This window comes from Fopius arisanus, unplaced genomic scaffold (assembly GCF_000806365.1).
Source record: "Fopius arisanus strain USDA-PBARC FA_bdor unplaced genomic scaffold, ASM80636v1 scaffold00013, whole genome shotgun sequence".
Lineage (NCBI taxonomy): Eukaryota > Metazoa > Arthropoda > Insecta > Hymenoptera > Braconidae > Fopius > Fopius arisanus.
In genome coordinates, this window is record NW_011887752.1 from 570,054 (window position 1) to 591,104 (window position 21,051).

The 21,051-nt window shown below is 36.6% G+C and overlaps 3 protein-coding genes across 4 annotated transcripts; 2 read left to right on the plus strand and 1 right to left on the minus strand.

Moving 5' to 3' along the window:
* The first annotated feature begins 4,493 nt into the window (after nt 1-4,493).
* Nucleotides 4,494-9,597, plus strand: CNT2 (Concentrative nucleoside transporter 2). 2 transcript variants are annotated; one of them, XM_011299142.1, is made up of 10 exons: nt 4,494-4,746; nt 5,336-5,665; nt 5,937-5,990; nt 6,053-6,112; nt 6,403-6,574; nt 6,645-6,816; nt 6,887-7,052; nt 7,108-7,302; nt 7,832-8,756; nt 9,505-9,597. In XM_011299142.1, the coding sequence occupies exons 2-10, from the start codon at nt 5,639-5,641 to the stop codon at nt 9,579-9,581; spliced, it is 1,848 nt and encodes a 615-aa protein (XP_011297444.1). In that variant the 5' UTR covers nt 4,494-4,746; nt 5,336-5,638; the 3' UTR covers nt 9,582-9,597. The 2 variants fall into 2 exon arrangements, with proteins under 2 accessions (XP_011297444.1, XP_011297445.1); XM_011299143.1 differs by lacking the exon at nt 5,336-5,665.
* A 9-nt stretch (nt 9,598-9,606) lies between these two features.
* Nucleotides 9,607-11,711, minus strand: LOC105263129 (ceramide-1-phosphate transfer protein). Its single transcript, XM_011299141.1, has 4 exons — nt 11,582-11,711; nt 10,984-11,192; nt 10,662-10,837; nt 9,607-10,159 (listed from the first exon to the last, which is right to left on the minus strand). The coding sequence occupies exons 1-4, from the start codon at nt 11,707-11,709 to the stop codon at nt 10,037-10,039; spliced, it is 636 nt and encodes a 211-aa protein (XP_011297443.1). The 5' UTR covers nt 11,710-11,711; the 3' UTR covers nt 9,607-10,036.
* Nucleotides 11,712-12,233: 522 nt separating this feature from the next.
* Nucleotides 12,234-18,136, plus strand: LOC105263131 (uncharacterized). The gene is made up of 2 exons (XM_011299144.1): nt 12,234-12,484; nt 12,765-18,136. Exon 2 carries the CDS (start codon nt 12,770-12,772, stop codon nt 18,005-18,007), a length of 5,238 nt encoding a protein of 1,745 aa, XP_011297446.1. The 5' UTR covers nt 12,234-12,484; nt 12,765-12,769; the 3' UTR covers nt 18,008-18,136.
* The last annotated feature ends 2,915 nt before the right edge of the window (nt 18,137-21,051 follow it).

Consider the following 21,051-nt stretch of genomic DNA (forward strand, 5'->3'; position numbering starts at 1 on the left):
TGCTGGGGAATTCTCGCTTTTTTTTTCAATGTTATTATCATTTATCAATCATGCGTTGGATCGACACGCACCGGCCACGAAAGATCGAGGATTACGATACATTTGTTTAAATTTTGTTGTTTATCGAATTTCAGAATAATTTGGTATTTAGTCGAAATTATTTTTTTTATTTATCTGTTTTACTCTTTATTTGTTTATCTATTTTTTAAATAATTTTCGTTCATTTTCACCCTTTACAGCACCCATGAAACTTTTTTATTCTTTTTTTATTTCAATGATGAGAAAATATTCTAGATTTTCAGTGTCTGCTAAAGTTGCAAGTCTAAACATTTCAAATGCAAAAAATAAAATCAAATTCTAATTCATTCATTCATTAAAATCATAAAAAACAAAAGTGTCTTATATTTATATATAAATAAATAAAATATATATAAAATATAATTAATTGACTTAATTATTCATTTCCTTGGGCGCTATGAATTAATTTAGTAGAAGTAATTTTTTCCAGTCCACACCTCAATTTTTTCGTGAATTGGCATTTTGCCAGAAAATTACGAAACTATTGCGTAATTTTTCTTCAATTATTCTCTCCGTGTAATTACTTGAATGGCATTCCACAATGATATCTACCTTTCCTTTTATTTTTTCTTTAATGCACGGATAAGATTCTCATAATTGTAATTACCATTTTGACATTTGGACTTGCAATTCCGTAGTTCTCGGAATTATTTGTAGGTTTTAGGTAATTGTAGCCTTAATGGTGTCTTTAGATTTTCTGATGGCCTGTAGAAAGTTCAGAGATTAACAGATTAAATTTAGGTGAAACTTAATGTTTCATATTTTATTTAGTACCGGGATAAACAATTTATGACATCATTTGAGGACTCATTGGCAGATAATGAAAGATAACGGGATTTAGACTACAATTTAAATCCGAAGGTCTTGTTTTTTCTGCTGAATCTGTCAATTAGTCATTACCAATAGGTAATTAATGTCAGTGATTACCCACTATTTTTCTAACCACGAAAATACATTACGATTGTACGAAAAAGATTGTCACTTTGATTGTCACAGCTCTGAGGCGGTGAATTTGTTTATCGTGAATAAAATCCATTAGAACATTTTTTTCTCTTTTTTCATTTTTCAGTTCAAAGAAATATTTAGGGCAAAAGGGGACACGGGGGGTGGGTATTTGCGGTTATTGTGATATAGAATACTTACAGAACAGTATTTGTATCTCATTCCCAGCAATTTTGTTTTTTTTTTGTCAAAAAATTATGGAAACAGTCTAAAAATGTCCTAATGTTTTTCTCGAATTGAATTATATAACTATAATTAATTAATTGAAATTATAATCAATTAGTGTAATAAAATTCTGGAAAACCTGAAATGTTGGATAATTGATTCTTACGATAGATTTTTTCTCTGTCCTCGATCATTTTATCTTGTGTGCCATTTTGCCCGGATCTTCCCTAGCAATTGCAATATTTTTGTCGAATTTATGAAATTTTTATGATTGAATACCAAGAAAGCCGACAAATAATCCAATAAATATTCCAACGACTCGAGTGTCCTTGGGATAGTTATAAAATTGGAACTGCGCATGTTCTCTCATTACGTAAATATTTGGAAATTCAGGGTAAATCGTTAGAAATAGTGCAGAATAGAAACAAAATGGATCTGATGTTGATCGATTCGCTAGTTTATTGTTGGATGTGCTATTGTCTGGGCTTTTTCCATTGTTCATCGACTCGGTATACACTAAATTCATGGAACACATCGATTGTCACTGCTATCAACAAGAAATAAATCCAAAAGCATTATTTAATTTTCAATTCCACAAATTTGAATTCTTTTTCAGTTTAAAATCGTCACTAGATTTCTCATTCATCCTGAAAATTCAATTGGATTGGATAATTGGATTGTCATATTATAATTGATTGATCAATTCAACATTAATTATTAATTAAACATTAAATAGAACAGAATTTTTACTTGTAATACCACAGCTTGAAAATTGTCGGGGATTTCTTGATAGGTTCGGTGCAAACGAACGCTTCGCACTCGTCAATTTATAATCTGAAGAACATGATGACTTTATTTGTTTGCAGAGAATCGTGAGGGAAATGCCGGATAATTTTAAAGCTTGTGTGGTATTCCAGGAATTATTTTTCCGACCCAAATGTCGGCCAATAGAATTGCACCATGAGACCAATTTCACAGTTAGAAAATAAGAATTCCATATCTATCATTTTGTCATGGAATTAATTTAACTGGATAATATTTTGTTTTTTATAAAGCAACTACCAGAGGGGATTATAAAAAAAAATAATTTGTTACATCCATGAAGGCTCTAATTGATTGGTAATTAATTAATTGATTGATTCGTTAATGATGGATTCCCCGCACTGAGGAAAAAAATTAATAAATGGAAATTAATTTTTTTTTGAAACTAACAAATGAAATTAATGCTAAATATTGAATTGAATAAATTTGTTTATAAAAACTAATTAAAAACTAATTAAAATTTTGGAGTTTAATTGCAACTTTACTTATTCCCAAAAATTTTAATGTAAAATTAGTTCTCATTAAAATAATGTTTCAATTATTTAATAGATGAATTTCATGATTAAAATCACTTCAATCGATCCTTAATGTCTCGAATTGTTTTAGAGATGATTAAATACAAAATTTGATTATTGTTATAGAAAATCTCGAGAACCTGACGTGCAGTGATAATATTTTTATAAAATACGCCTGAGGATACCTTTAATTTAGAAATATTTTTGATAACCTCAACTAATTATTTATCTACATATATTAAGATTAGAAGACTATTTTTAAATTTCTCAATAGTCATAAAATCGTAATATAATAGAATTAAATTATTCATTTTTCTGTTTATCAAAAAATTAAATTAACAGATTAAATAAACAGCTACTTACTTCAGAAATATTGTTTATTGTTTTTAATGCAAGGTAATAAAAAAAAATATCTTTGATCGCAAAAAGACAGGTTTACCACATTTTACTATTTTTTTTTCTGTGTGCGGGAATTGTTTTAATTGTTGTTTAAATAATAAACTGTATTGTTTTAATGAATTAACAGTTTTTCACTTGGGATTCTAGTGTGTTTTTCCAACGCTGAAGATGTTATCTTGTCGCGACGGCAATCTGATTCTCAGGAAGAAACCGAGTTCCTAATTGCGCTAGGCCATGGCTTATCTCAGTACGTCGTACGTGTAATCCAATCCATTTTCTATATTATTGTTCATTCATAGCCGGAAATGAGAAATAATGTTGATAAACCACAAATATTCGGAGACGTTGAATTTTTGCTAATGGAAATACGAATCCCCCGTGCGAGGACGAAATTTTGCTGATCAGTATGAGAAGTTTTATTTTTCACAAGCATCTTCTATTTTCAAGTAAAAATTCATACTTCCTTTATTTTATTGATCCAATTATCTTAATTGGTTTATTGTCAAGTTGATTTATTCTCTCAGTCATCCGGAACAAACGCATTTTTGTGGCAACTTGAGAGTCAGACGAGCGCTTTCTCATGGCGGAAGAAAAAAGTCGCTTGCATCTGGAGAAATTTGACTTTATCTTCTCCAGGGTGATGGACAGAATAGTGTAGACGAGAAGGAAATGAGAAGAGAAAATAATATCATTTATCATTTTACGTTTCTCTCGTTGAGATCCGATTAATCCGTCGCCATAACACTTCTCCGGAAGTTTGTCTCGAGTTATCGCTGCTTCAAATACTGGACATTTTTTGATGATAATAATCTGAATTATCTATTGAATTATAGTTAGATATAACATCTTGAGATGTTAATGATTCATTGAATTCCTGGGTCCTGGCAATTTCAATTAAAAACAAAAATATTTATCACTGCACGTCAGGTTCTCGAGATTTTCTATAACAATAATCAAATTTTGTATTTAATCATCTCTAAAACAATTCGAGACATTAAGGATCGATTGAAGTGATTTTAATCATGAAATTCATCTATTAAATAATTGAAACATTTGTAAATATTAATTTTAAGAGAAAAGCTAATAAAAAATTGATGAAAACTCCAAAAAACTAATCAGTCTAAACAGAAAAAATTCAAAATGGAAAAAATTTCATTAAGACCTTGGATTCGGTTAGAAATTGACATATTTCCTTAATATGAGAGAGGTGAGTTGTATTCGCGAATTTCTTTCTCTAATCAAAGTCTAGTCTAGTTTAATAATAACTGATTAAATAAATTTATTCTGTATGTGAGTTTAAATAAATAAAAAAGAATAATAAATAAAAAAAACCTTGGATATCTTCAAAGCTCCCCAATTAAACGTTAATTGTTTTTTTTTCCGGATAACACTTTGCGTTCCACTGTGTCGCAATTTCACGATTCCTCAGGTAATGAGTACTTACTGCATTGCGTCACTTGAAAATAGATAGTAGTAGTTATGAATTTCATATGACACGCGCTATTGTCACACGTGTCCTGTTCGGTCATCAAAGCGTGGGAAAAATATATCTCATCTCGTTGATCCAATAATTTCTCAATTAATTAATTTTCGAGGCGCCAGGGTACCACGTCCAACGCAATAATTACGAAGAGGAAAATACTGTGAATATCTCGTGAATATTCTCAGTCGTCGAGAAGAACTCGTGGGAATTGTCGATTCTTTCCACAAATCCGATCGCGAAGGAAAAAACGCAATCTGTCAGTTGACAAGTGGCTGTGAATCGGTATAAACAATCATATTAAAAGTTATTTCATCAATAAAAAAAATTCTCACCCGGAAAAATCCTTTTCTTTTTCAATTTTCCGAGTAATTCTTGTGACACAAATTTTTCCAATCTCCAATTAGTATTTCAATTAAGTTCAATACTTATTTTATTAATTGAATACTTTAAACCATTTTTAATTTTCTCGTTAAAAAAAATCAATGAACACCAAGTGAAAAAGCTATTTATTGTCCTTCTCTCATTTTTCGACTAATTATGGTGAAACGATTGTTTTTAATCCCCAATCAGTATTATTATTATTTCAAATACTTATTTACGTCGTCACTTATATAACTTAAGAAAATCCGTGAAAATTCTCTCATTATCTATAAAAAATCCATAAAAAAAGTGTGAAAAATTGAAAAAATTGATAAAACAGAATCTGAGGAGAACTTCAAACAAATGTTTTCGCGTGCTATCTTCGAAGAATCGGTTTATTGACTCTAATCCCGTCCACCAATTAATTCCCTCCATTCTTAAATTCCTATTTAACATCAGTCGATTCCGCCTATCAAAACTGATTATCAATAACGCGGCAAATCACTTCCAGAGCCCTACAATAATTTAGCGGGCTTAAGACACTCCTATCACGTTCGACTCATCCTCATCAGTATACGTCGAACCTCGTCAACGTGAACTCGTCAGTTCAATATTCAAGAAGACAGGAATGTTCAGTGCAATTATTTCCTCAATATCAATTACTGACTCTACCTCATTGACTCTCCCGTTTTGAACATCAACTGTTTTATGACTCTTCCTGTTTACAAGTGTCAATCCTTGGATTTATTTTATTCTAGTCCGTTCAATTGTTATTGTGAATGATTAAGAAACCGAGATTTTCCAGATAAGGAAAATGACGGGAGTTTCAGTATTCGATGAGGTACGTATTTTCTGCAGTGCAGAGCTCAACCGATTATTTTACGCGAAATCACCCGTTTAATTCAAGACTATCATTTACTCAAACTCAATAAATTATGTATTTATTGATAACAGGTAATTTATTGTATCGCGTCTCAGTGTGAATTTGAATTGACTTTTGTTTGAGGTGAATAAATTAAATTCATGCAAACGACTCGTTTCTTGAGTTGAGTGATTGTTCAATTGTTATTAGTGCAAGATTGGTAACAATTTGTTTTTAATTGTTGCTATAGGTAGAACGAAAAATAAGTAAGCACAGCCTGCGAATATCCCTGGACCTATCACCGGTACGTAAAATCTCGAAGAATCCAAATTCAAATGATAAGAGTATTGAAATTGTTGATTACAGGAGAACAATGCAAATCCTCCCAGCGGGATGAAAAAATTCGTCGGAAGTGTCGACGACATGGTAAACCTGATTATCACTGATTATCAACTCTTTATCTTCATTATCGTCATTTCAACGACTCGTTATTTCTATCTCAAACAGAGACGATAACCATACCATAATAAATCTTGCAATTTATTCTCTCGAGCAATAAAAAGCTTCGGAAGAAAGCGAAATTCATTTTCAAAATGAGGTTGACACATAATTTTGGTCAATATTGACTCAATTTTTAAAAACTAAATTGCTATCCATATGAACTTCTGCTGTTAATGATTAATTATTTTTGTTAACAGTTAATCAATTTTTTCTAGGAATATGACAAAGAACCAGAGTCTTCAACTTCCTGTTTCGCACGGGGAAAAACCTCGATGAGTTCCTGCTTTTCTGAGAACCGGAGAGTTGTCAAATTTATTAAATACTCCATTCTCCACGCAATTATTCTAGTTTACGCTGTTTTCGCTGGTCTGTACTGGAAAAATAACAGTGAGTTAATTTATCTGTTTTTCATAGTCAGTAAACAATTGGCATGTGTTTTCATAGATTTCTATTGCAGATAAAAATTGTGCACTAGAATGGTGCGACGGATATGGAATGCTCCTGATTCTCCTGGGAATAGTTTATTTAAGTCTTTTTTATTTTTACGTTATCAAAAGATACCTCAGTGATACCATCCAGGCAGTATTTTTTCCGATTTCTTGCTGCATTCGATCGATTCGAGAGAAGAGGTAAATATTTCAAAAGTTTTAAATCAAAATCCATTTATTTTCTGTTAATAATTAATTTGTTTTCTCTCAGTTGTCTCTCTCGTTCCCTGAAAACAAGTTTCTACGTGACACTCTTGATTGCCCTAGTGATCTTCTTAATTTATGATACAATTGACTCGAGAGATCGTCTGATAAGTGGCGTTGGTTTTGCAATAATACTCCTCTTTGGCTTCGTATTCTCGAAGCATCCGACTAAGGTATGAATAAATTAACAAATAGCTTGTTGCACATGTGTAAATTAAATAATCGTAGATCGACTGGAGACCTGTCATCTGGGGAGTAATCCTCCAGTTCGTGTTTGGATTGATAACCATTCGGTGGGCGATTGGCAGACAAATCTTCGAGTGTATAGCAAATAAAGTTGCACAATTCCTTGATTATGCGAAGGATGGTGCGACTTTTGTATTCTCACCTGGACTTGTTGACAACGGAGTCTTCGCTTTCTCTGTACGTTAACAACATTTTTAAAACTAAAATCTAGAAATTTTTGTTGGAGTTTAACTGTCTCCAGATTTCATAGGTCGATGTCTCAAAAATTTGCGCTAAAACTCACACTCCAGTCAAAATGAAACGCAACTTGTGGCGAAAAAACTTGGTGAAAAGAAATTAGAACAAGAAGAACTTCTAATGAGACAAGTTATTAAAAAAAATCACCCAAAAAGACCGAAGAATTTGAAAGACATCTCTCAGCAGTGATTCCTCTATCTTGTAAATAATTACCACCACTTTTATATCAAAACAAAACAAACCATAAGTTTTCTTCGGTGTCCGCACCTGATACAAATACTTATTGTAAATAAACACAACACAGACGAATCACCCGGGCAACTCACATGAGTCCCAAAACAACTGCTCAATTTTCCGAAATGAATCCTGATTTTCCGGAATTAAGTTTCAAATACTGGAGTTATTTTGGCACGAAGTTTTATGACGCATTTATTTGGATTAATTTATTTTCAACGCGTCTAATTTTCAGGTACTTCCTGTGATATTTTTCTTCAGCTTCATGATTCAAATTTTGTACTACTGGGGTGCAATGCAGTGGGTCATAATGAAACTGGGTTGGGCCCTGCATTGGGTAATGGGAACGACCGTTTGTGAATCCTTGAATTCAGCTGCCAACACATTCCTCGGAATGACAGAATCACCACTGCTGATAAAACCCTACATCTCGAAACTGACAACATCCGAAATTCACGCAATCATGTGCTCTGGCTTTGCGACAGTATCGGGAACAGTTTTGGCAGCATACATCAGCTTTGGCGCTCAACCCTCGCACCTGATAACAGCCTCGGTGATGTCAGCACCAGCAGCACTTTGTTACTCAAAATTATTTTACCCGGAGACCGAGAAGAGTCAAACGACATTCAGAAATATTCCCCTCCAGAAATCAGAGGACACAAGTGTAATGGACGCAGCGACGAAAGGGGCACTGGCGGGGATTCCCCTGGTCCTTGGAATTGTTGCAAATATTGTGGCATTTGTGTCGTTCATTGCGTTCTTGAATGGAATATTATCCTGGATCGGAGGCCTCGTTGGTTTTCCCAGTTTGACATTCGAGTATCTCCTGTCCAAAGCGTTTATGCCACTGAGTTGGATAATGGGAGTCCCCTGGGATCAGTGTGAGGACGTTGGAACCCTCATTGGACTCAAAACAGTGGTCAACGAATTTGTTGCCTATCAGAAACTCGGAGAATTCAAAGCTCAGGGGAGACTCACCCCTCGGGTGGAGGGAATCGCTACATTCGCCATTTGCGGATTTTCCAATCCTGGATCCATTGGAATCATGATGGGATCGCTGGGATCTATAGCACCAGAAAAACGCGAGCAAATTGCTTCTGTGGCCATCAGAGCTTTCATCGCTGGCTCCGCCGTTTGCTTTTTGACAGCATCAATTGCCGGTAATTAATACACATTCTGAATAATTAAAGAACATCCTGGAGTGGATTCAGATGGTCTGAAATATTCCAGAAAACTCTAGTCATTTGTACTTCATCCTGAAATTTCAATCTAATCCTTTTTATACAATTTTAAAACATGGATATCGATCGAACTTTATTTTTTGTTCAAGTTTTATCTTGTTGGCCTAAAGTATATCAAAATTTGGAATCAAATTTGTGTTGCGAAAACCGCGAGAATGGCTATAAATAGATGATGAAAAGAAAGAGGAGAAATTATTGAACGGCGCTAACTTGTGATAGCAGCGAAATCTCGTATGCACCTAATGGTGGATGCATTGTTTGAATTTATTTATTTATTGCCTTGTCAAGCTTTTCAATGATTGATATGATAAATGATTAGACGAAAATTCTGCATCAAAAATTTCTCCGAATGATGTTTAGATTATATTGCCACTTTGGCTTTGGATGGAAACTTTTTTGTTTAATAAATTCCTTGAATTATTTTGATAACAAAATGGTTCAACATTAAAAACAAGTAAATTTTTTGGGTTTTTATGAAGAAAAAACCATTACCTATTTTTTTAATGAAATGGTTGATTTTTACGCAAGTTATAAATTATATTATTATACTATATATTTGAACAGAAAACAAAAAAAATATTGAACTTATTCATTTACATTATAGATAATCGTTCTAGGTAAATTTTATTTTTTATTAATAATCATTTATAATTTATAATTCTTGCAGGAATGCTCATGAATGAAGATTTCTACGCGCCAGCTGTTAATGCAACAACGATGAGTGCAATGACTACTAGCAGTTGATAACTTAATTCTATAAAAATCACTCAACAATACTCACAATAACCATCACTGATATTTTATCATTGAAATTGTACTGTCCCCTTCATTACATTCCTTGTAAAAAAAAATACAAATTACTATATCCTGACGATTTTTATTTACCAACGGAGATTGTGAAAATTTGCAAAAGGGCAGAAGGCAAATTGAAAATTGCACATTACAGGAGAACTACACGCAATGCAAAGTGTTAGTTTAAATCCAAGAATAATTATGAGATTTTTCTCACGCGTGATGAACATTGGTGGGACTACGTGGAATGTTATTTTTACATTGATTTTTTAAAAATTAATACAAAAGCTTAATAAAGCTATGGGAGCTCCATTCGATCTCGGTATTCCGTGGTTAATACGAGAATGCATACATTGAATTATCATTCACGGATGCCAATTCAAATCTTTGATATTATAGGAACACTTTTAAGGTAATTCGTGCAGCTCGTGGAGATCATAAAGACTATGGGTACGATTAAATATGTCGGCAGTCACTTCCAACATTTTTGGTAAAACATCAACATTTCGTTGAACGTTATCTCCACACACCTGAGGAAAAAATAATAAACTCATTACATTTGTTAATAAGATTCATGGAATTTCCGAAGGACTTCTCTTTACTCGAGAAATTCATTAATTTCTAAAATCGGGACGTTCTCTCCGAAATTTGTTACACAAAAAATTAACAGAGTCTCATCTTTATTTCATTAAATATATTTTCTATAAGGACTTCTCAGTCTTAATTCGACTCGAAATGTTGTCAATTCGAAAAAGCGTCACTGAAAACTTGAAAATTCCAAAATGAAGAAAATATTAAGAATATGTAAAAATAGTAATCTATTTTTTTTTCTTAGAATATTTAGGACTTCAGGATTTTCTACGCAGTATATCGAAATCTCATGGAATATTTTAGATACGATAGATTCTACAGTTTTATTCCACACATGTCGTTGCAGAACAAATACAAGCACGTCTCCTTTTAAGTCTGCCGTTATCTTATCTCACCTTCCACGTACCGAGAATTTATTTCCAATATTGCAACTTGTTTTACCTTCTTGAGCAACATTTCCCTCGTGGGCATCGTGTACATTGCAACAACAGCTGTTTTTCTTATGACCCATGGATGATGTTTGGCTAGAGTTTTGTTGTAAGCATCCTGACAACAGCGTGATGTCTTATCAGCATCGGAAAGATCCCCCAATTGTCTCAGAAATTCTCTAATAAAATCTAAAAATTCAGAAGATAAAATCCACCGATATTTTTTCTCATGTTTTATAAAAATATAATGAATAACTGAATTATTTTACTGATTTTCCTTTTGCACACACGTCGCTAAGGTAATGTAAATATGAAGTTCAATAAAAAAGCATTACCTAATCCTCTATGAAGTCTCAATAGTGTCCTAGCGCCATTCGAGTAATCCCCCTTCTCCAATAAGTTATTTTCCTTCTCATGTTCAATCATAGACTTAACAGTCTGATACTTCTCCTCTTCTTTGTTCAATAAATCATTAAGAATATCAATTTTCTGCTTCAAATCGGCGGAAACAAAACTGAAAACACTTCCCATAAGTTGAAAGAACCTGAAAAAAGAAAAAAAATCAATTTTCCATGACAAGAGCTGAATTCCCAATACTTCAGTAACAAAGTGGCAATATAAAGGTGTTAACATAAAACTCCTTCGGTTTTTCCAAAATATCACCAAAACTAAGCAAGATATCGAAATTTTTGTAATAACTTTTTTTGTTGCTCTCAAGTATCTGCTCGAAAAGTGTCTTGGCGAAAATTTCGTTGTCTCCCTCAGTCTCCGAGATATTTCCCACAAAATAATTCTATCACTTTTACCCACAGAATTACCCACCACTCATCGACTTTGTCCTGATGTTCACTTGTCAGTTATTAGTCACGTGCCCAGTTTGAAATACCTGGAACGATGAAAAAACATAGAAATGAAAAAATTCAAGGGACTCACTTATAAAGTTCGTTGTAGGCATCGAGATAAGCCCTGATGTTGACATCATCATCCTCAATGAGGGCTTTATCGAAATGATCATGAACCACTCGCAGATCGAAAAACGTCACTTCCACTCCCTCCGCCATATTCGAACATACTGATCATTTTCATTGTTCTCTGCTATTTTCCATCAGCCTTTATCGTTAGTTTTCTGACGTACCATCAAACATTACACTCCACTGATAAAGCGGGAAATCGCTGTACCGCAATTCAATAACCGACCGACTCCATCACACCCGGCACATGTGACCGAAAGCATGAGAGACCATTTTCTTCCACTGAAATCCCTTTTTCGATAAAATCAACAAAAATTCCTCTCCACTCTCCCATCTTCATCGACTCCCCCCTAAAAGACTTCAAATACTCCAATTCAAACCACTTCAGATATTCCTCTCCAATCCATAAAAACAGCTTCTTCATCCGAGTAAATTAATCTGCCCTCCTCCGGCGTCTGCACTCAATTTTTTAGACGAAGAACTTCAGACTGTAGAGAAAGGGTAATCTATAAATAAATTTGAATAAACACTTATTGGGACTTGCTAGAGCTTGTCTGAAGTTTTCTGTAGAGATAAATCGTGTAAGATGAAGTGAATTTTGTTATGAACAAAAAGGTCCGGATGTTGTCAAGGACAGAAAATTCTGTTGTCTCTGTCTGACGCTTGCGCCATTGTGTTTCCATGAGTCGTAGTTACCGCACGTCGTGGTGTACCAGTGGTGAATTTTACCGCCGGACTTTCCGTAGAAAACATTAACGTGAGTTATAGTCTCAGTGATTTTACCAGAATTTTGAAATTCGTGCATCAATAGAAGTCAATTGGATCAACATCAGTTATGTTGTCACTGTACAACGTGAGGATCAAGGTTGGTATTTCCCCAATTTCATCATATCTGCCTTTGTTTATCTATCATTTGCACGTGTTGCTCACGGTACCCAATGTATCATCAAGAACAAAGTGACATCTTCCAATAATCTGAATGTTCCGCCTAGACAACGCGTATTTTCATGCATTCACGTGATCCGGTGTTTTCTCGATAGCTCCATATAACTTTCGAGGTTATGTTGCTTTGTTATTATTGTGTTATTACTGCGTCGACATGCTGCCAGTACGACTAATTTATTGTTTTATTATTTTTTTTTTAGAAAGAATGCCAAATGTGAGGAGATTGGGTAAAGAGAGGTTTCGGAAAATGCGTGCCCAAAAATTAGCGAGAAAATCTGCAAGGAGTGCACTCGAAAGATCAAAGGAATCGCGAGATGAGAGGAGACAGAGAGCCTCGACCTCAGAAACGTTGAGACAATCTTCTTTACCGGCTGATGTCTCTCCAACGGTTGATAATGCCAGGGAGACACCATCGACAAGTACGAGACGATCGAGAAAGTCAGGTACCTCTAGACCAACGTTACCATACGCAAGTTTTGGTGCCGATACCAGTGCACATCGATATTTTAAAAATAAATTTCACGACAATCCATTCGGTTTGACCTGCGACATATGCGATCGGCTGTGGTTCCAGAGCGAATTGAAAACATTAACTCTACAGCAGCAAAAAATCATAGCTAGGAAATTTCCGAGTCAGGATGTCAGTAAATTCTCTGCCTGCAAAGGCTGTATTCAGGCACTGGCTCGAGATAACATCCCCACGTTTGCAAAATTCAATGGGTTTCAGTACCCGGATAAACCACCGCATCTACCTCAATTGAACTCAATATCAGAGAGACTGATTTCCCCAAGGATTCCATTCCTGCAGATCAGACGATTGCGAAATGTACAAAATCAGGATGAAATTTTCACGCAAATTGTCAATGTCCCGGTGTCTGAGAATAATATGGTGTACCAGTTGCCTAGGAGTCTTTTTGATGATCATTGCATCAATGTGAGACTGGATCAGAAGAGACTTTACGAGTCAGCTGAGCTGATGGACTTTGTTAACAAGCCGGACATTCAGGTTTGGTTGGATTACTTGTTGACAACTCCCCTTTACACGACGTATGACATAAAGATCTATGAGCCCTTCTTCGATGATAAAAATTTTGACAAGGTGCCGGTTGTCAATTTAGAAAATATTCCGAAGGAGAGGAACATCAATCTCTATTCCCAGCAACAGACGCTGCTGTGGAATGTCGATAAATACCTGCAGAATGTATCGAGCGAGGTTAACGTACCGTACAGTATGCTATTTGATGATCACGCTGAAGAGCTCTCGTTCCCAACCATCTACCTCGGTCAATTTCGAATCTTCAAAGACGGCTTTCGAATCACACCATTCACAATTGTCACCAGTGAGCTGCGACGAACAGATCGTCGTGGAGTAACTCCTCAACATCTTCTCTACATGGCGATGAAGATAATGAGGATGAGAGTTCACGACGCCCTCAGTGCTACCAGTAAATTCGTGGGGAAAGACTGGAATGCTGTCAGAGAGCACATGTTCTCTGAGGAGTACTTAAACCATAGTCTGGAGACGAATCTTGCCTTTCTGAAATGCATTCCCAATTCCAGTTGGTACTGGGCAGAGCGCAAACGAGATCTCTTTACAATGTTGAGACAACTGGGAAAACCCACGATGTCTCTGACTCTCAGTACCAATGAAACCGGCTGGCTTCCCCTCATTCAGCTGCTGTACAGACTAAAGCATGGGGTTGAGATTTCAGAGAGGCAAGCGTCGCAGTTGGATCTCGTTGACAGAAGTCTTCTTGTCAACGAGGACACTGTCACCTGTGCTATTTACTTCAGTAAACTGCTGAATGTTCTCATGACGATTCTCCAGTCAAAGAAGAGCAATCCCTTCGAGCAGTACCACGTCACTCATTACTTCCAACACATTGAGTTCCTTTACAACGGAAGCCCTCAGGCTCGTATCCTCCTATGGCTCAATAAGGATCCGAAGGATCCACTTGGCGCCAACGCAGGACATACTCTCAAACTCATCGATAAACTCATCTCGGTTTCACGGCAAGAAGCTTCTGGCTTCATCGAGCATCAAATTCATCGTCACACTTTTCAATGTTACACTAAAGAGAGTGGAATTGGGCCTGGGGCATGTAAATTTGGAGCTCCTTTCCTGCCTAGTCGAACAACAATGGTATTAATACCTCATCTCAAGACTGACGTCAGGTACGTGATCAATCTTGAGCATTACAAGATCATCAGGAAGAACCTGGAGATCAACAATTACGTGGACTTTGATTCATTTTATGATGCAAATGGCATTACATCTGATGAACACTACGTAGACATCATTCGAGCTGGAATCGATCGACCAAAAATTCTCGTGAAACGAGAACCCAGTGAGACGTGGCATGAAAGCTTCAATCCATTCATTCTCAACATTCTTAACGCAAATATGAATATTGACTTTATTTCCGATAAGTTTTCGTGTGCTGACTACGTTGCAGATTATCTAAATAAGGCTAACAGAGGGATCAGTGATCTGCGAAGAAGAATTCTCGGGATAATGAAGGACCGTCCAACCTTCAACATGACTGAAATCACCAAGGAACTCAGCGCAGAAATCCTGAGGACTGTTGAAATCACAACACAAGAAGCTGCTTGGTATCTTCTTCGGGAGCCCACATCAAAGACTTCGACTCCGGTGATTTACATTCCCACAGTGCGACCTTCGGAGCGACCCAAAATCAGGAAGAACCATCACCAACTGATTGCCTTGGACGTAGATGAGGATTCCCCAGAGGTTTGGAAGGAGAACTGGTACGATAAGTACGAGAAGCGGCCGAAGGATCTTGAGAATGTTACTCTTGCACAATTCGTCGCAAACTACACTAGGAATTTCAACAACTCGAGCTATGTGAGACGAAGGGATCCTTGCCTCATACGTTATCACAACTATGACATGATGACGGACCCTGATGAGTACAGACGGGAGATGGTGACGCTGCACGTACCTTTTCGGAATGAACAACGAGACATCATTGCTAACAATCGATTCATTCAGCTCTACAATAAGCACGAGCAAGCGATTTTCGATCAGCGACGAGACTTCGAGTCTGACCTGGATGTTCAGAGCACCATCAACAAGTTCAGACAGTTTCGTGATGAGGCGGTCGAGGATGAAATAGTTGAGGTGCCAATTTTGATTCCCATTGAACCAGAATCAGATCCTCTGGCAGGACTTGATCCCGTGGTTTCAGAGATGGATTACAAGAGCGACTCAAGCACTGTAACATCGGACTCACCGATCTTCGTGAAGAGGGAGATGCTAGATGAGTCTAACACGAATTCCATTCTCTTTGGCCTTCTTACCAAGACTGGTTCACCATTTAAAGTCTTTCTGAGTGGTTCAGTATCATCTGCAAAGCCATTCATCATGCGCATTATGACAGAAATCTATAATCGTTACAAAAACGCCGACGAAAATTGCGGTATCTTCACTAATTACTCGTCAGTTAACCAGATCGAAATTGGCACCAGTTCAGCCATCTCAACAATTCTCAGAACTTCGCTTCCTAACATGTTATCGTTGTCCGTCGAAAGAGCTGAGCAATTTCGAGATCTCTTCGATTCCATTCAAATTGTCGTTATCGATGAAGTGGATGCGATCGGTGCCAGCGTCGTGGCGCAGATTGATACCAAACTCAAGCAGATAACTGGGTGTTTCGACCTAAATTTTGGGAGGATGAGTGTGATTCTTGTTGGAAAGCTGGCGAAGCTTCCACCGGTTCAACTCGTGTCGTCGAGCAATTTATTGAATACACTCAAGTTCCTGGAGTTGAAGAACGTTATGCAGCAGTCCAACGCGTTATTCAAAGTGATATTGACTAAAATGAAAGCTGGCAATAATTTCGAAGATTCAGAGTTGCGATTGCTCGAGTCTCGATTCTTCTCCGAGGAAGAAGCTGATCGACTTTGTCCGCATGGAATCCGAATTTTTCAATCTCACCAGTCGGTTAACGATTACAACCGAACGATCCTCGATTCTGCTGAGAACAAGATTGTTTCGACGGCGAATGACGTTCTCATGGGCTGTAGCAGTGATGAGCAAGAAACATATGTCCAGGAGTTCCTCAAGATGTCGATCGTCGAGACTCGTGGGCTTCCTTACGAAATCATATTCGTCATGTTCAAGCTGTATATGGTGACGACAAACTATGATGTTGGAATTGGATTAGTTGCTGGTGCCTTTGTCCAACTAGTCAGCATCGAGCGTCATGTGTCTGGGGAGGTGACCAAGGTTTGGCTAAAGGTGATGAATCCTCAGAGAAGTGGTGACAAAAGTGCTAACAGGAAGAGAAAACGAATTTCATCTGGATCTGGCAACGGGTTCGGGGATAACATGGTTCCAATGGTTCGACGAAGGTGGAGTGTTCCTTTGAATGATGAAAAGACAATAATCGCGACACGCGATCACTTTCCATTGCTCCCTGCTTGTGCGGTGACGCCTGACGTCATTCAAGGCAAGAGGTTCGACGAGATGGTTTGCGAATACAGTGAAAACCAAACACAACAGCAAGTCTACTCGACGCTGTCGATAGCTACGAACATCACGAATCTCTACATCATCAACCAAAACAACGATTCAACGTTCCATCATGGAAGGAAGACAGCGCCTCTAGTGGATCCGTTAGCCCAAACTCCGTCAGAACTTTTAGATCTCACTGAGGACAAGTCTCTGGTCATGGACAAGGTCTTGATAGACTTCATCATCGGGAGGAAGACTATATCAGTCCTGTCATTTGATCATGAGACTCAAATGATCGCCTCAGCTGATCTCAATGCCGTCGTCAGTAAAAAACCGAATGTTCTTTTACTTCTGGAGACCTACCCCGATGACGAAGACAGGTTCAAAGTACCTGACTTTAACTGTGAAATGAGGTTCAAGTGCTCGCGTGTCAGAACCAATTCAGTTGCTATTCATCATGAAGCGTACGACAAAATGAACATTGTTACTGAACATATGGATATTCATTTTCGTAAGAGTGTCTCTCTCATCAGCAATAGTTCAGAAGTTGGAGAAATTTGTGGGGCTCGCTGTCTTCTGGATAACGACCAGATTATTGTAACGGCTATGATTTATGTGTCGCCAGGTCACAGCGTTGGGAAACTCCTAGAGTTCATCCACGAGGTGTTGCTTGGTTACACTGTCCAGGGGGCAGCATTACTCAAGAAAGATTTTGATAAGATACCGATGATCTTCGGCGGACACTTCAACATGAATTTCACTACCCCGGAGGCGCAACCACTCATTAACTTTTTGAAGAGCCAATTTGGTTTGATTATCAATAATGATCCAGCCATTACACCCAGTGACAGTGGGGTTACCATTGATGCCCTATTCAGCAGAAATCTCGACATGTTGGAATCCACGAGTTACGTGTTATATTCGAGTTACGATAGACGTGATGAAGATGATAATGATGGTTCATAGTGTCCATATTTGATATTCATGTGTATTATTGTAACATGATTTGCAGATTGTAAGAAGTCATGTGTAAATATAGCTTCGACTTTCCTATAATTTTTTATCAATTGATAATACCGTTAAACAATAAATAAATAAATCGGTTGGCACCAGATGATATGATCTTTAGCGGGTCGCCAGCGTAATCCGTTATCAGTCCTTCCTCCTATGTAACTTATAACTTACCCCAGAGGCTATCAAGTACATTTTCCCATGAAATGAAAAAACAAAAATTTTTTTGTCATCAGGAGTTGGGCCTACGCTACACAGAGTACTTTGTTCATAAACGTGCGCATAGTTTTAAATAAATTAGCGGCACACGGAGGAATATTTATGAAGAAATTTAGCAGTTTTACCATTTTTTTCCGCGTGTCACTATTTGGTAGCAACCGGTGCAGCGTTAATTAATTGGGACATTCCCTTCCTCTTTGATTTTTCCGCAGTGCGGAATGACGTACTGAATTCACTCCACTAAATCAACTTTGTGGAACTCATTCTACCAAAGTATCAGTCTCCAATCCACAAAATAGTACCAAAGAGGCAGAGTTCATTAATATAATACACCGGAGTTTTGCCTCTGCATCGTAATCCTTTTGATGTCAAAGCCTCAACAGACCAGGGCTTATGTTTCCGGACAGGTAAGTACATCATCAGAACTATGAAATTCCTGCAATCTCCACCCCAAAATCCCCTATTTTTATGTCTATATATACATTGAGCTATCCAAAAGTCAATAAAATAATTTGCAATGCACGAAGCGAAATTTCAAATCAAATTCACAGTAATTATGACCACCAAATTTGGTGGGGTAATTCAATCAATTAATTATATTAAGGCGCGGATGGACAATCTATCGAATGTCATCTTTTGTTTAAATTTTATCTTTTTAGCCTAAAATACATTAAAATTTGGGATCAAATTTGGGTTGCGGGAGCTACTCGAATGGTTATAAAAAAAATAATGAAAAGAAGAGGAAAAATTATTGAAGGGCGCTAAAGAGCGATATTATTTAAAAGGGATCTACCGAGTGTACAAAAAAATAATAAAAATTACACAGCTTACCATTGCTCTCCAGAAGATTGAGTGACAGCTAGATGCAATAGTAAACTATGCATTTTTTATTATTTTCTAGCAAACTTAGTAAATCCCTTTTAAATAATATCAATCTTTAGCGCCCTTCAATAATTTTTCCTCTTTTTTTTCATTATTTTTTCATGTCCATTCAAGTGCTTCCGTAACACAAAATTAATCCCCAATTTTAATGTATTTTAGGTTAAAAAGATAAAATTTAAACAAAATTCGATGTTCGATAGATAGTCCACCCGGGCCTTAAAATAGAATTGAAAAATCGGCATAATTATGGATTCCAGAAGAAATCCGTAAGGAACTTTTTTGTAGCCAATTAAATTTCCGACGGAAAAGGTTTTTTAATGTTTAATCGTAAAATCAGTAGTTTTCGGAACAATCGCTGTTTGAAACAAAAAAGAGAAATTCTCGATGAAATTCTGTTAGTCTAGATTTTTTTCCGCGGTCTTGCAGCACTCGTGTGAACTGTTAGTCTGTGGTTTTCGTCTGATAGGAGAGGCTTTTGGGGGTTGGCTGTTGGCCATGATTTCTGACGAAATGAAATATTAATAAAAAAATGCCTAGAGATTACCCTGAAACACGATAAACAAGGATTCCCCCAGTTCGTGTGTCGAAAGTTAAACCCCAGGATTGGAGTTTGTGATATCAAACGATCATAAATGAGCACCGGAGAGAAAAAATATTCACAAACAGCCAAAAAGACATGGGGTATTCTCGTGACATCGCCAGTACAAATAATCCGTGTATAGGGGAGAATGGACTGAGCATTTCCGCTGATATTCGGCATTATACCAAAACCGTTAATTCCTGTCCCATGCTGTACTCCCGCGTGCAGTTAATAATCTCTCTCTTCCTCTCTTCAGAGGTTTCTGTGAGGTACACGCGATAAATAAGGGAAGTAAACGTCAAAAAATGGAACGAAGTGCTTTAAAAATTAATAATACACTCAAATTTCTAGAAAAAATTGCCCCGACGCCCAGCGATACCCAATCGCGTGCAAATAGCGGAATTGTTGCCTGTTTTTTAAATTTTAAGATATTCCACCCAGGAGTTAATTTAAATATTCGATTGGGTGAGTTCGAACTTCATTTCAATAAAAAGTATTCCCTGAATTTGTCATTCATGGGAATGAATTTGAAATTCGAGAAAATAGGATTTTTCTTGGAAAATTTTCATCGAATTTTTAATTAATTTCATTTTGCTATTCAAATCAAATACTGTTGTGTCCGATTAATGATTCACCAAGGACACTTTCGACCTATAAAATTAATTTCACTCGAAAGTAGAAATGAGTAAATTCAGCTCTCAAATATTTCATGACCACGGCATTAAAATACCCTTTTTAATTATTTTTTTTCCCTACTATATTTTCTTGAGAGAAGGAATGAAACAAATACAATTCAATTCTTGTACCGAAAAATGTGCGGAAAATTTACGGAACTTGGAGTGAAAATTGTGGGAAAACTGCGATTTCTGGTTGAATATTCGGAATTGATTAAATTTCATTAGAGATTTTTCTCCGGGCAGTTTTAAATTGTAAATTTCTCTTGTTAGAGGATAAAGGGTCTCGCCACTTGTTGGTGAGCCCAAGGGTCACCCCTCGAATACGGAAAAGGAAAAGGTCATCTAATCGTCGTCCCCCTGTCCTGATTTAGGACAGGATTTTAATTACGAAGGGGTGACCCAGGGACAATTCGAGATCCTTTATTTATACTTCATTAGCTGGACACTCGGATTTAATCTCCCTTTTACCCCCAACTCACTCCGGATGTTAGAAATCGTTTGAAATTCGAGTAAAGAAATTTTCATTCAATCGAGCGGTTGGAATTATCCAGAGTTTAACTTTTTATTTAGAGCGTAATTCGGCGATGAATTTTTGTGCGAAAATATTTGCGGTAAATCCGAAATAAAAATAGAAAAATTTT

Bases quoted from the DNA above. Each gene is read 5' to 3' on its own strand.
- LOC105263131 (XM_011299144.1), top strand. From the start codon at position 12,770: ATGCCAAATGTGAGGAGATTGGGTAAAGAGAGGTTTCGGAAAATGCGT.
- LOC105263129 (XM_011299141.1), bottom strand. From the start codon at position 11,709: ATGGCGGAGGGAGTGGAAGTGACGTTTTTCGATCTGCGAGTGGTTCAT. The intron at 10,838-10,983 runs GTAATGCTTTTT...CTGAATTTTTAG, and splicing joins GAGACTTCATAGAGGATTAG to ATTTTATTAGAGAATTTCTG. The intron at 10,160-10,661 runs GTAAAACAAGTT...TTTTTTCCTCAG, and splicing joins GGGAAATGTTGCTCAAGAAG to GTGTGTGGAGATAACGTTCA.
- CNT2 (XM_011299142.1), top strand. From the start codon at position 5,639: ATGACGGGAGTTTCAGTATTCGATGAG. The intron at 6,113-6,402 runs GTAAACCTGATT...AATTTTTTCTAG, and splicing joins TCGGAAGTGTCGACGACATG to GAATATGACAAAGAACCAGA. The intron at 6,817-6,886 runs GTAAATATTTCA...GTTTTCTCTCAG, and splicing joins CGATCGATTCGAGAGAAGAG to TTGTCTCTCTCGTTCCCTGA.